The 15,461-nt window shown below is 38.0% G+C and overlaps 1 protein-coding gene and 1 non-coding gene across 2 annotated transcripts; both read right to left on the minus strand.

The window, feature by feature from the left end:
* Positions 1-768: 768 nt before the first annotated feature.
* On the minus strand, positions 769-4,296 carry LOC104430382. The gene is made up of 6 exons (XR_005550276.1): positions 3,973-4,296; positions 2,896-3,111; positions 2,523-2,813; positions 2,132-2,469; positions 1,522-1,725; positions 769-1,206 (listed from the first exon to the last, which is right to left on the minus strand). It is a non-coding gene; the product is annotated as a cytochrome P450 704C1 (transcript).
* A 5,577-nt stretch (positions 4,297-9,873) lies between these two features.
* Positions 9,874-15,237, minus strand: LOC104443255 (cytochrome P450 704C1). The gene is made up of 6 exons (XM_010056588.3): positions 14,870-15,237; positions 11,967-12,182; positions 11,594-11,884; positions 11,202-11,522; positions 10,585-10,788; positions 9,874-10,267 (listed from the first exon to the last, which is right to left on the minus strand). Exons 1-6 carry the CDS (start codon positions 15,194-15,196, stop codon positions 10,079-10,081), a joined length of 1,548 nt encoding a protein of 515 aa, XP_010054890.1. The 5' UTR covers positions 15,197-15,237; the 3' UTR covers positions 9,874-10,078.
* Between the last annotated feature and the right edge of the window lie 224 nt (positions 15,238-15,461).

Genomic DNA, 15,461 nt, shown 5'->3' on the forward strand with positions numbered 1-15,461 from the left:
ATTCATTTTAGATAACTTAATTAGTTTTTTTATTACGAATCTTAAAAAAAATACAAAAAAAATTAGGTGCATGTCACATAGTTCGCATGTTAGGTTCATTTAATTGGAATTTGCTTGTTAGTAAAGTTAGGTCATATAGTTAAAGTGCATAATATATAGGTAAGTTTTAATTTCAAGATAAGAAAAAATCCCAAAAAAATAATTACTTACTTTAGTGCGTTGAATTCCTTTGGTGCAATTTATTTTATTCAATGTTTAATAATGGTTGAGCATCCGTGTAATCACCCCATTGCATGCTAGTGATTTAGGTTAAATAAATCCAAATTGCATGCAAAAAACATTTTTGAAAATAAAAGAATAGTACATAAAGGGTATTGGAGAAATCTAGTGTCCCCGTACCCAAAGTCTCTGGTTTGTAGTACTTGGGTGTCTAATTGACTTACCGTAAATTGATTAGTGACAACTCCTAAATAAAATCCATTTAAAAAAAAATTGAATTTAAGTTGCAAATTGGTATAGGCTTGAATTGGTATGAGCTTGAATTGGTATGGGCTTGGGAGAGCTGAGCTAAGTTTAAGATTTAGTAGTCTATTAACCTAAAACCTTAGGTGGTGCACCTAAAATTTAGGTCGCGACAGCATCTGTTCACCATGAATTATTGACGAATTTTACTGATCAACACTTCGTTGAAGTGCTTGCGCCTTCCCTTCAACTTCAAAGTCATCATGCCATCTTCAAGCAAGCACATATTAATAAAAATCCTCTGAATTCTTCAAACTTAATTGGGAGAAATTTAGAAATGGAAGATCTGCAAGGTCTTTACAAATACAAATCAGATATAAGTCCGAAGATTATTTTGCCTCTTGAATAAATTGCTTTCATGGACAAGCATTGTCCAGAGAAAGAAGACTGCAGAACTTTAGTGGCACAAAAGGTCAGCATTATTTGATAATAGTTTTCCTTTTTTGTTTGGGTTACCACTTTATTGACACATACAGCATTAACAGATTGGTGAACTAAACTCTAGCATCTGCGGGTGACGGAAACATGGAGACCTCCATCGATGTGAAGAGTGATCATCGTTCTGTAGTGGACAGGTTTCTCTTCATCAGCCAATTTGAACGTAAAACAGCTCAGCAACACGGCGGAGAATATCTTCATCTGTCAATAAGCGAATTCTTTACCGAGACAAATCCTTGGGTCAGCCTGCTAAGCAACAATAGACGCTAAGATAAACAAAATTTAAGGGGTATAAAAAGAACTGGGTTGCTACTTGCCATAGGTCGATATTCAAATAGTGTGTTTCCTTGATCTAAGAGAACTAGGTGTTCCAATTGAAATGAAGACCGTATATGGAGAAGAAATGAACGAGATGATGCACGTAATCTTGTTCCCGTCCAGATTACTTAACTCTGGCAATACACCAAGTTACCAACATAAAGGTCAAACTGAAGGTGCATGCAGCGAATGAAGGTCCAGCCCAGGTCAATGCCAATGAATTTAAGTGCATTCTTTTCTGACCTGAAAGGCTGTAAACTTGAAAGGGCTTTCGGGCTGGAATACTCCATTCGAATCTAGCCATCTCTCTGGACGAAAATCTTCCGCATCATCGCCCCATATGAATTTCATCCTGCCCATTGCATACGGCTGAAAGGATACCGATTCTCCTTTCCTTACACTGAACCCATCTGGGAAAACATCATCAGAGAAGCAGATTTTCACGTCCTGATTGAGCAACAATTTCATAACTTATTGGAAAATCCAATAGATAGGTCTAAATTGAAAAGCGAATTGATAGCAACCATAACGGAGTTAAAGAATAAGATCACGAGCTTAAGAAAAGAACTCTTAACTGATTATCTTTGTTATCATTTTCTATGCGAAAAAACAAGGGGTTTGAATGCATTTTGTGCAAGCTAAGATGAGGGAAGGGTTGAGGCTTGAGCATGGGTCTACTTCCCGCGGAAAAGTGGCCTTTACCTAGTGGGCCAACCCTTAAAAGTTCAAAGCTAACGTGACTAAGAGTATCAAATAACTCAATAATGCAAACTTATATATCTTTTACGAATAAATTTAGGATCACAAGCTTTCCATGGATTGTGCAGACAGAAAAAATCGAGATATTCCTCACCACTGGAACTGCAGGATAGAGCCGGAGAGTTTCTGTTATCGTTGCATGGAGGTACTGCATCTTTTCTAGAGCCTCTTCATCCATACTCGCAGCAAAACTGGCAAAATCTGAAATCTCTTTGCCATTGCTCATTGTTTCACTTCTCGTGCAACCTTCTCTTATATCGTTGGATGTTTGCAGAGCATGTAGCTGAACCAGGAAAGCGTGGCTGCAGTTGTGTCTTTGCCAGCAATAATGAAGTTGAGTATTATATCCCGCAAGTATGTCTGGTCAGTCTCTGTCACTTGGAAAAACCTAGACAATGTGTTTTCTTTCTTCATCTGCAAGATTTAGCCAACCTTTCGTCAGGATATTTCCATTAAAAATTGGAGCCAGAGGATTGTTAACTTACAGAAGGATCGTTTGTCGCATTGTGCATTTGCTCAATCTTCCTCCTAATGAGCTTATACACAAAATTGTCAATTATCCTGATGTTTTTCTTCAGCGCTGCTTCTGATCCAATATTCAGAAATTTCTTAATCTCCCAGGAGATGTCAACATATCGCCATAGGGTCATTGCACTTGCATCATCAAAAGCACGACTGAATTCAGCGCCCTCTTCATTTGTTCCACACATGCTATCCAGTTCGACTCCAAATGCAACTTTAAATATGGAATCCAGAGTTGACTTCATAAATAAATCCTGCGTAAAGGGTCTGGTTATATATATGATGAGGAAATTACAGCAAGATTAGCCAAGTCATAACTGATAATGCAAAATTTACCTGCATGTCTACAATTTGGTTAGTACTTGCTGCTTCAGACAATGTGTTTGCTAATTTAGCAGCATTTCTTCGGAAGACCACACTGCTGAAGTCTCTCAACACTTTTGTGGAGAACTCATAGCTTGAGACTTTCCTCTGTTGGCGCCACTTATCGCCATCGACTGCGAAAATTCCATCCCCGAATAGATCCTTTAGAAGGCTGTTGTTGTACTGTCCCTGCGCACAGTTTTAACTTTTAAGTCACATCATGCAATCCTCAAACTTGGGCTTCTGCACTGAAATCTCCATGACTAACCAGCTATTTATCATCCGTCTCTCTCACAGCTCATTTTAATATCCAGAAATGATATCCAGGAATACTTCACCTTGTTATGACAATTCCAGATTCTTTTTTTTTTTTGGTCATACAATTCCAGATTTAAAAGTATAACTATTAAGTAGATTTCTTGCGTGAATGAAATCAACAAAATCTTAGAACCCCATTAACCAGTGTAATCTCATATTCTTTTAAACTAGTAAATTGAACACTAATTGACTGTCTAGTTTCTGCTTGGCTAACGTCACTGGTATTAGCTAACAAACAGCAACCACAACTAGCTACCTGTCCAACATGCCACAAACATCGGTGGTGCCGACATTTCACCGTGGCCACGGGCTCTAAAGGGGACCTGCCAGCCCACCCCATTAAAAGAACTAAATCGCCCACGCTGCCATGCAAAAAATAGGACCACCAGCATCGCGAATGGACAACCGGTCACTGGCCCATCAACACTGAATGGGAAGAATCGATGAATTGATGTCGTTTTAGTGGTAAACATGTTCCAGCCATTATCAAATATTTGCAATGCACACCTCTCCGTATTTTCGAAGAGATGTGATAGAATATTTAAATATAAAATCATGCCTTGAATCTAATCATTTAAATTTTTAGAACATTTGATGGTCATCTAATGAAAACCTCATATAATATTAGAGCGGAAAGTCTTGAGTTCAAGACATACGTGTTCATTGACGTACGCACTTTGACAATAGTCACCACTTCATAAAATCCATTATCAACCCTGAACCCCAACGTACCGTCCCGTAATTCTCGAAGTTGATCTTGAGCATGTACTCCACGTTGGCCGGGTCAGAGGTGTATACCTCACTCCAGAAAGGGCCGAGCAACCTGTAGGTTCCGTGCTTGCCCGCGAGGTCGGTCATGTAGTGGTGCAAGCGGCCGAAGTTCAGGAGCTGGTTCAAGACCGTCCCGGCAATGGGGTGGTACTTCTTGGCTGCCGCTGCTGCCGTCCTGCTCCGGCTACGCATCCATGTCTTGGCGAAGAGATGGGCGAAAGCCAGAGCCAAGAACAGAGCTAAGGCTGTGGAGAAGGTCGGGTGGGAGACGAAATCCGGGGCCATGTTTGGAGGAGGAAGTGATCGTGGTCGCTGGTCAGTGGGATTCGTGATTTTCTTACAGCCTGGTTCTTGTCTCGTTTTGTTTGTCCACACGTTGCACGAGGGTGCATGCGAAGCCATGTCGCGAGACAAGAAGTCATTGTCATGACGCAAAGATTTGAGGCACGCCTAGATAGTGAGAGAATATTAGGTGACGGCGTCTCTCCTAACAACAATCGAATTATTTGTGCTCGGGTGAAACACAAAGTGACGATGCCTCGCGACAGCCGTGGAATCACTCGCGCTCGTCTTTATAATGGATATTCTAAAGTTGAGGGATTTGCCCGTGCTCGGTGATTACACCTCCTAAGAACCATCGAATCACTCATGCTTGACTTTATAATGGATATTTTGAAGTTGTGAGATTTGTGAGACCATTTCTGATTATTTTTAAAGCTGACTAAACTGTAATATAAATCGAGCTTAATACTAGGTGTAATATGTAGGGGCGTATATATATATAGTACAAGGACTAAAGGAGAAACCTATTTAAAGAATATATAGAGTTTTTTTTTTTTTTTTGTTACCTAAGGAGTCCCGTACAGCCGGCAGCCGGCGGATAAACCCTGGACGATAGGTAGAGTCGTCACCACCCTTGCTTGCCGGGTAAGTCGTGAGTTCCTTTCCTTCAAAACAGACGATGCCGTGGATCAAATACTGGACCTTTCGTGAGAGGAACCAGCGCCCAACCACCTATGCCGCCACCATGGGTGGTAAGAATATATAGAGTTAATATCATCAAAAACCTCAAAATGGTATACCTGTGATAATTTTATCCCAAACTAATTTTTTTACCACTAAAAATTCTAAACTGGTACATTTTTAACAAATAAACCATTTGTTAGTTTGCATTAAACTAATACAGTTTGCTCATACTAGGTGACAATACCTCTTAAGAGCCATAGAATCACTCATGCTCAGCTTTATGATGGATATTTTGAAGTTGTGAGATTTTGTGGGACAATTTTTTATTATTTTTAAAGCTGGCTAAACCGTAATATGAATTGCGCTTAATTCTGGGTGTAATATGCACGAGCGCATATATATATATATATAGTACAAGGGCTAAAAGAGAAACCTATTAAAAGAATATATAAGGTTAATACCATCAAAAACCCCAAAATGATATATTCGTGACAAATTTATCTCAAATTAATTTTTTTGCCACTAAAAATTTCAAGCTAGTATATTTTTGGCAAATTTACTCAAAATTGGTACACTTGTGACAACTTTACTTTATCTTTTGTTAGTTTTTGTTAAATTTTACAGTTAAATTACTGAATCAGATGACAAGTGACAATTAACTAGTGTACCGGTTTGAGATTTAACTTTCCGTTTGTCATAATTGTATTCGTTTTGTAGTTTTTTGTGGTATTAATTCAATTTAATGGATGGTATATTGGTCATAAATATATTAGTTTAGGGTTTTGGCGGTCAAAAAATTAGTTTGAGAGTAAATTTATCACAAGTATACTAGTTTGAGATTTTTTTGTAGTATTAATCCTATACACACACACATAAATATATATTGTGTCTTTACAATTATTATTGTTAGTATTACTACTATTGTTATTTTGGTTATTATTATTTAAATAGAAATTGAAAATTTTAAAGTCATTCTGGAATTTAGTTTAAATAGCATAACTTAAACATCACCAAATCGAACACTCGTAATGACAAGGTTTTCCAATTAATCCTAATTTAGAATTGTCACCAATCAATTCTGATATGAATGTGGTAATGACATATTAATGCAAGTAATCGAGAAATCACATATCCAATCTCTAATTAGAAATAAATGTATTAGGGCTTATATCAATAAACTATTGTCAGCTAATTAAAAGAATATTTTAATAACTCACAATTTAGGATGAAATGAAAAGGAAATGTGGAGAAAATTTTAATTTAATCGTCAGTTTAAACTATATAGGGAATGTTTTTCCAACTTTAAAGGACATAGATTATTCCTCGGAGGAATTCTAATGAACCAAACAAAATCAAAGTTTTTGAGTAGTTATGAAATCATGGAGTATATTCTATGCTTATACGCTCTATTTTGCTCATATAATTATTCCATTATTGTTATACTTTATTGAAATAAGAATGTACCATTAAATTGACCCCACTCAATTTAAATATTTTTCAATTAATTTTTATGACTTTTGCTATTTAACTATTGACCCCACTATTTTGATACGTTTTGGAGTTAAATTTTGAAGTGCTGCTGTGCACCGTTTGGAGAATCCTCTTCCCATGAGGACGGATTTGTAGAGGCGGAAGGTGCTGCAGCTTTTCTTCCGAACCTGGATGATTTTGGTTTGAGTCTGTAGCCATGGCGGTAGATTCTTTTTGAGCAGCTTCTGCAAAGGACTAAGATAGTTGACAATGCGAAGGAATTGCTGGGTTTGCTTTCGAGAAAGATATTTTGATTAGGAAATCTCAAAAGTTCCTTCACGATGTGCTCTCGTGGCTTAAACTTTTTGTCTCCGAGATCCATGTAGATGAGAGCATCGAGGAGAATAGGTGGGAAATTCTTGCACATGGCCCTCTTGAAATAGCGAAGGTTTGGAAAAAAAAATGAAGATGAAGGTTCTCCTTTTAAATCCAAGCAACATCACCGTCCATGGAAAATGTTCAATCAGAATACAAAATCCTATTCTAGACCTTTCTTCTTGTTGAATGCCCAATTGTCAACATCCTGCTTTGATATTGAATCTAGAAACTATTTTGGTTTATGGGATACTTGAGAACTTGTTTGGAAGGGGAAACTAATCATCCTACAAGTGATAATTCATAACAAGTCTCATATCTCCTATGACTTGTTTGGTATAAAGAATGCTTCACAAACCCATTGGGCAATTTGAGGGTTTTCATCAAATTTTATGGAAGTAATTCAGCACATTCTAGTAGGGCTAGCTTTGCATGTTCTAGATTCATCCCCTAAACGATTTGTCTTGCCTGGATTAATGTCTTGAAAGAAAGTCGAAGTAAGAACCCCAGATTCTTCAATAATGGATTAGGACATTTGCGCGAATCTATTCAAGCTATCGTTAGGGTTTCAAAGTGTAGTGGAGAACCCGGAACAACAATTCACCACGAGCTTAATATGATCTAGGATCAATTTCTCCCCCGAAACTAACCCGACCAAAATCAACTTACCCCAACAATAATCAGCCAATATAAGCTCGGAATAAGCAATATAACACCAACTCGATAAGGAAATAAAGTCAACAATAACACCAATGATTTTACATGGAAACCCAATACAGGAGAAATCATGAACCGCCAAAAAATTCCCCTAATCACTAACGATAATAAGATACATAAAATAGTTTTCTATAATTACACATTAGAGGCTTCATATAAGTATTATAAGCTCATTTCCTCATCACAAAAATGGATAAACATAAATGGTACTAAAAAATCCTAATCGAAATTAAGGAATTCGGACAATTCTCGATGAACGAAAACAACATACTAAAATTTGAGCGATTCCCTCAATATTTAGCCTTCCGATGGGGACCACAAAATTGCAACTCTCTTCTTCTTTTTCCTCGGTTTCTTTGGTGCTCTCGGGTGAGGGGGTCACCTTTTCGCTCCTCTATCCTCTGGTCTCCTGTACGAAGCAGCAACTCGCTTTTTCTTTTGACTTTTCTTCTTTTTTCTCTTTTGTTTTTCTTTTGTTTTGTTTTATGTTAGCTGGGCTCTACAAGAGGTGGACCCAGCCGACACAATGATTGGTTCTAGTTGAGAGAATTGGGCTAGGTAAACCTCTGAATGTCAACAAAAGGTTGGAATCCACTTTTCAATCAAATTTTCTTTAGGCAAAAGTCTTAATTTGGGCTGGTCAGGATATCTCAATTAATGACAAATTATATTTCAAAGAGTTTGCTCCTCAATTGATTAGCCAAAGCTTTCCCCCCAACTGATTGGAAATACTAGGTACAGTTTTCCCATAATTTTTCAGGAAGAATTTACATAAATTACTGCTATTCTAGTATCCCTGAATGCCACAAAGGGGATGGGCTTATCATACTTGGCAAGGAAGATATAGATTGGAACATGGAGAGATGCTTGGATGCTCTAGGTATCAAGGATTTGGATTAGGGTTAATATCACGAAAAATTCAAAACTAGTATAAAAAATTTCACATTAGTATATTTGTGACAAATTTACCATCCGTTAATTTTTACTAAATTAGATTAATACTACAAAAAAAACCACAAAATCGGTACACCCGTGACAAATAGCGGATAAAACCCAAAATTGATTCATCCATCAACTGTCAATTGTCATCCAACTCAGCGATTTGATGATAAAATTCAATGGCAACTAACAAATGGTGAATTTGTCGAGGTTTACAAGTTTGCAGTTTTTTGTGGTTAAAAAATTAGTTTGTAATAAATTTATCACAGATATAGCAGTTTGATATTTTTCGTATTATTAACCTCTACAATATATAGGGGTGATGATAAAAATCTTGTCACTCGATTAATTATTGTTACTGGTATCAGGTCAGGCCGAGAGAACAAAGATTGATTTTGGAGTTAGTCTTATCTTCTAAGGAGAAGACTAACTCAAGATTATCTTCTTAAAGCGTGACACTCGTTGGTACTCAATTTGTTGAATCATACGGATTTCATTTTTCCCTGGCTTGCATGCAACCTCTTGCAAATTGGCCTTTCCCACCGCATATGTAGGCATCTACTGGATTTCCCCCTCGACATATCCGACGAAGCGGAATTTCGATGGAGGTATAGAAGGCTGAAATTATTGCTATTTCCAGGCATTCATGCCATTTGGCCAAGTGGACTTAGTATTATTTTTACCCAAGTAATATAGAATCTCGAAATATTCAGCTTGACTTTCCTTCGTGTACACAAAAGCCTCCCCACCGCAAATATAGAATGGAGGACACGGCTTCCATGTTTACTTGAGAGTAATCCATCACGTCCATTTCAGTCATTTTTTTTTTTTTAAATAATTAGTTATATCACTTTCAACAATTAGTCAGCGAAAAGTTTCTTTATTGTCGACGACGTTTTATACCTAACCAATTTCATGGATAATGAAAATCTTTTTCTTTCATTAATTATTTTAAATGATATAAATAATCATTTTTTGAAAAATATTTTTCAAATTTAGAGATTTTGTGACAAAAGCACCCTAAATAAACCTTCTAGCATGTTTTCCATCTGCTTTTTTTTTTTTTTTTTTATAACAGTAGTAGTTTCTTTGCCTTATTTGCTGTCTTGGACACGTTTCATGTTCCGATTGCATTGGCAGCTCAACTTGCCAAGGAAAGTCGTGTTTCACCCGAAAAATCAGGGAATTTAATTCATTGTGAAACACCATCTGAAGCATGGTGTTCACACGTGTTACCGACGAATTTTACCAATCAAACCTTCCGTGAAGAGCTTGCGCCTTCCCTTCAACTTCGAAGTCATCATGCCATCTTCAAGCAAGCACATATCAGTAAGAATCCTCAGAATCCTTCAAACTTAACTGGGAGAAATTTAGAGATGGAAGGCCCACAATGTCTTTGCAAATACGAATCAGATATATGTCTGGAGATCATTTCACCTCTTCAATAGATTGCTTTCATGGACAAGCATTGTCATCGAGAAAGAAGAGTGCAGAACTGTAGTGGAACAAAAGGTCTGCATTTTTTTATGGTAGTCTTCTTTTTCTGTTTGGGTTCTTCTACAACCTTATTATCATATACAGCATTAACAGATTGGTGATCTTAACTGTCATATCTGCGGGTGACGGAAACAGGGAGACCTCCGTCAATGTGAAGATTGATCATCGTTCTGTAGTTGACAGGCTTCTTTTCATCAGCCAATTTGAACGTAAAACAGCTCAGCAACACGACGGAGAATATCTTCATCTGCCTATAAGCGAATTCTTTACCGAGACAAATCCTTGGTCCAGCCTGCTAAGCAACAACAGAGACTAAGATAAACAAAACTTAAGGAAAAAAAAGAAAGAAAAAAGAACTGGGTTGCTACTTGCTAAGTTCAATATTCGAATAGTCTTTGTCCTTGATCTGAGAGAACTTGAATGTAGGTGTTCATATTGAGATGAAGATCGGGAGAAGAAGCGTACGAGATGATGCACGTAATCTTGTTCCTATCCAGATTACTTAATTCTGGCAATACGCCAATATAAAGGTCCAACAGAAGGCGCGTGCAGTGAATGAAGGTTCAGCCCAGGTTAATGCCAATGAATTTAAGTGCATTTTTTTCTGACCTGAAAGGCTGTAAACTTGAAAGGGCTTTCGGGCTGGAACACTCCATTTGAATCCAGCCATCTCTCTGGATGAAAATCTTCTGCATCATCGCCCCATATGAATTTCATCCTGCCCATTGCATACGGCTGAAAGGATACCATATCTCCTTTCCTCACATTGAACCCATCTGGGAAAACATCATCAGAAAAGCAGATTTTTGCGTCCTGATTGAACAATAATTTCAAAATTTATTGGAAAAGCCAACAGACATGTCTAAATTGAAAAGCGAATTGATAGCAACTGTAACAAAATTAAAGAATAAGATCACAAGAGCTTAAGAAAAAGAATTCTAACTAATCATCTTTGTTATCATTTTCCATGTGAAAAAAGAAGGGGTTTGAACGCATTTTGTGCAAGCTAAGATGAGGGAAGGGTTGAGGCTTGAACATGGTTCTACTTCCCGAAGAAAAATGACCTTTACCTCGTAGGCCAACCCTTAAAAGTTCAAAGCTAATGTGACTAACCACTGGGAATCAAATAACTCAATAATGCAAACTTATATATCTTTTACGAATAAATTTAGGATCACAAGCTTTCCATGGATTGTGCAGAAAGAAAAAATCGAGATATTCCTCACCACTGGAACTGCAGGATAGAGCCGGAGAGTTTCTGTTATGGTTGCATGGAGGTAGTGCATCTTTTCTAGAGCCTCTTCACCCATACTCGCAGCAAAATTGGCAAAATCTGAAATCTCTTCGACATTGCTCATTTGTTTCACTTCTTGTGCAACCTTCTCTTGTATCGTTGGATGTTTGCAGAGCATGTAGATGAACCAGGAAAGCGTGGCTGCAGTTGTGTCTTTGCCAGCAATAATGAAGTTGAGTATTATATCCCGCAAGTACGTCTGGTCAGTCTCTGTCACTTGGAGAAACCTCGACAATATGTCTTCTTTCTTCATCTGCAAGTTCCATGCAACATTCCGTCATGATATTTCCATTAAGAAGTGGAGCTGGAGGATTGTCAACTTACAGAAGGATCGTCTGTCGAATTGTGCATTTGCTCAATCTTCCTCCTAATGAGCTTATACACAAAATTGTCCATTATCCTGATGTTTTTCTTCAGCGCTGCTTCTGATCCAATATTCAGAAATTTCTTAATTTTCCAGGAGATGTCAACATATCGCCGTAGGGTGATTGCACTTGCATCATCAAAAGCACGACTGAATTCAGCGCCCTCTTCATTTGTTCCACACATGCTATCCAATTCGACTCCAAATGCAACTTTAAATATGGAATCCAGAGTTGACTTCATAAATAAATCCTGCATAAAGCATCTGGTTATATATATGATGAGGAAATTACAGCAAGATTAGCTAAGTCATATCTGATAATGCAAAATTTACCTGCATGTCTACAATTTGGTTAGTACTTGCTGCTTCAGACAATGTGTTTGCTAATTTAGCAGCAGTTCTTCGGAAGACCACACTGCTGAAGTCTCTCAACACTTTCCTGGAGAACTCATAGCTTGACACTTTCCTCTGTTGGCGCCACTTATTGCCATCGACTGCGAAAATTCCGTCCCCTAATAGATCCTTTAGAAGGCTGTTGTTGTACCATCCCTGCACAAAGGTTTTTACTTTTAAGTCATACCATGCAATCCTCAAGCTTATACTTCTGTACGAAATCTCCACGAATAACCAGCTATTTTTCTACCGACTCTCTCACAGCTCCTTTAATATCCAGAAATGAAATCCAGGAATGCTTCACCTTGTATGACAATTCCAGATTTAAAAGCACAACTATTAAGTAGATTTCTTGCATGAATGAAATCAACAAAATCTTAGAACCCCATTAACCAGTGTAATCTCACTCTTTTAAACTAGTAAATTGAACACTAATTGACTATCTAGCTCTTGCTTGGCTAATGTCACTAGTATTAGCTAGGGCCATCAAATGAGTGGGCCGGGTCGGGTTGAGGTGAGTTTGGATTGGGTCGAAAATGTTCTAACCCATAGTGACCCATTTAACCCATTTAAACCTATTTTAACCATTTTTCATGCAATGTAAATTTGATGACTCATATTTGACTTGACTTGACCTATACCCGACCCGACCTATATTATGGGAATACATTAATATTTAACTCAATTTAGGTCAATCCACTCTCACTCATTTAATTCACTTTAAGCTCTTCACATATATGTTACTTAAATAAAACCTTCACATCAAATTTAAAAAGTAAATCAAACAATAAAAAAATTAATAAAAAATAAAAAAAAAATGTGAAAAACCTTTAATTAAGTCTAATAAAGCTTATTTCTTATCATATTTTAAAAAAAATATTGCTAAAACACTTTCATGTAATACAAATTTTATGGACAAATTTTATATTTTTTTAAATATTTTTAAAAAATCCAAATTTTAATTATATTTTCAATTATTTTTTTCTCTCTTATTATTTTTTTATTTTTTTATTTTTTTTTTCAGCCGATTGCTGGCCACGATGAAGGTGAGCTTGAAGCTTGCCAGATCAACAAGATTGAGCTTGCTCGACGCCGGCAAGCTTGAGTCTCACCAAATCGACGAGCCTTGAGCCTCGCCGGTCGTTTGGCGACCTCGAGCTCGCCCGATGCCAATGAGCTTGAGCCTTGCCTAGCCAATCACCAACCATTGTTGTGCTGGCCATTGGCTAAAGAAGGAGGGAAAAGGAAAAAAAAAAAGAATAAAAGAAAAAGAAAAATGAAATATAAAAAATAATTTTAATTTTAATTTTTATAAAAAAATTATAAAGTTAAAGAGGGAAAGAGAGAATGTGCGGCTTGGGTTGAAAATGGATCTTAAGTCCAACCCATTTAAGACCCTTTCATCTTGAATTTTCAATTTTTAAACTCATTTAACTAGTCTCTTCAAAATGTAAGTGACTCATGTATGACCCATTTATGGTTCAAGACCCATTTTGACACCTCTAGTGTTAGCTAACAAATAGCAACCACAACTAGCTACCTACCCAACATGCCACAAACATCAGTGGTGCTAACATTTCACCAAGGCTACTGGCTCTAAAGGGAACCAGCTCACCCACCCCATTAAAAAAACCAAGGGCGTGTTTGGTCATGATTTTGTTCTGGGGAACAATTTTTTATCTGAAATTTTTTTTTCTAATTCTGCTATCGGGAACAATTTCTAAGCAAAAGAATGCGTTTGGTAACTTCCTAAAATTTCTAGTTCTAGGATAGAAATACGTTTGGTAGGATTCTTGGATTTTTTTTATTTCTTTTAATTTTTAATTATTTTATTATATTTTCTTCTTTTTTTCCTTTTTTCTTTTTTCTTTGGCCAATCGCCGGCTATCGCAGTGGCTGATGATCCGTTGGGCAAGGCCCAGCGAGCTCACCGGAGGCCAACCTAGCCACGATGAGCCTCGGCCTCGCCAGGCCTAGCCTCGTGCCAACTAGGGAGGCCTAGCCTTGCAGTGGCTCGGCGTCTCCGAGGGCCAGCGATGCTCTAGCAAGGTTGCCGGCCCTCGTCTGGCTAGTTGCCGGCGCCGACTATGGCCAAGGCTGGCCAAAAGGAAGAAGAAGAAGAAAAGAGAAAAAGAGAGAAAAAAATGGATTCTGGAAATTTTTCTCGGAAACAAGAAGCTACTTTTTTCTACTTTTTATTTCTATTCCAAATTTATTCCCTAAAACAAAAATATAAATTTTTTGTTCCCGGAAATAAAAATTTAACCAAACAAGTTTATATTCTTTTTTTGTTCCCTGAAACAAAAGAATAGAAATAGTTGTTCCGAGGAACAAAAACAAAATTTACCAAACAAGGCTTAAATTGCCCACGCTAGCCTGCAAAAAAATAGGACCACCAGCATCGCAAAGGGTTAACCAGTCACCAGCCCATCAATGCCAAATGGCAAGAATTTTATGGTAAACGTATGTGAGACACTACCAAATATTTGAAATGCATGCCCTTCGTATCTGCGAAGAGATATGATAGAATTATTAAACATTAAATCACGTTTTTCAATCTAACAGTTTAAGTTTTTAAAATACTGAACGGTTATGATATCTGAACACGAGCTCATAAGTTCAAGGCATACATGTTCATTGACGTAGGCACTTTGACTATAGTCACCCAGTTGTTTGGATCAATAGATGTGAAGCATCATATGATCAATCTTTCGACTGAGCGAACTTTCTTCCCCCCAAGGGAAAAGGAGCCCCATTACGTCCTCTCCCATAGGCAATAACAAACAACAAACTATTCATGGGCACTTCATAATATCCATCAACAACCCTGCACCCCAACGTACCTTGCCGTAATTCTCAAAGTTGGTCTTGAGCATGTACTCCACGTTGGCCGGGTCAGAGGTGTAGACCTCGCTCCTGAAAGGGCGGAGCAACCTGTAGGTCCTGTGCTTGGCTGCGAGGTCGGTCATGTAGTGGTGCAGACGGCCGAAGTTCAGGAGCTGGTTCAAGACTGTCCCAGCGACGGGGTGGTACTTCTTGGCTGTCGCCGCTGCCGCTGGCTTGCTGCGGTGTTGCTTCCATGTCTTGGCGAAGAGATAGGCGAAAGCTAGAGCCAAGACCAGGGCCGAAGCTGTGAAGAAGGTTGGGTCGGAGATGAAACCCGGGGCCATGTTTAGAGCAGGCAGCGGAGGAGGAAGTGATCGTGGTCAGTGGGATTCGTGCTTTCTTATGGGCGGGTTTCTTGTTCTGTTTGACGAGGGAGTACGAGGAGCCACGTCGCGAGAGAAAGAAGTCATTGTCATGACGTGAGAGGTAACCGATACCTGGTCCGATTAAAAAGTGCAATAACTCCAACCGAAAATTTTGGTGAAATGCTTGAATTGAATGTTATATGTTGTGTTGGATCTTGGTGTCATACACTCAGGTTGGGGGTGT

The sequence above is a fragment of the Eucalyptus grandis genome, chromosome 4, assembly GCF_016545825.1.
Source record: "Eucalyptus grandis isolate ANBG69807.140 chromosome 4, ASM1654582v1, whole genome shotgun sequence".
In the NCBI taxonomy this organism is placed as follows: Eukaryota; Viridiplantae; Streptophyta; class Magnoliopsida; order Myrtales; family Myrtaceae; genus Eucalyptus; species Eucalyptus grandis.

Excerpts from the sequence above, each read along its gene's own strand:
- LOC104443255 (XM_010056588.3), bottom strand. The coding sequence starts at position 15,196 with ATGGCCCCGGGTTTCATCTCCGACCCAACCTTCTTCACAGCTTCGGCC. Across the intron at positions 12,183-14,869 it reads ACTTTGAGAATTACGGCAAG|GGATGGTACAACAACAGCCT; the intron begins GTACGTTGGGGT and ends ACCTTTGTGCAG. Across the intron at positions 10,789-11,201 it reads TCTATCCTGCAGTTCCAGTG|GACGCAAAAATCTGCTTTTC; the intron begins GTGAGGAATATC and ends TTGTTCAATCAG.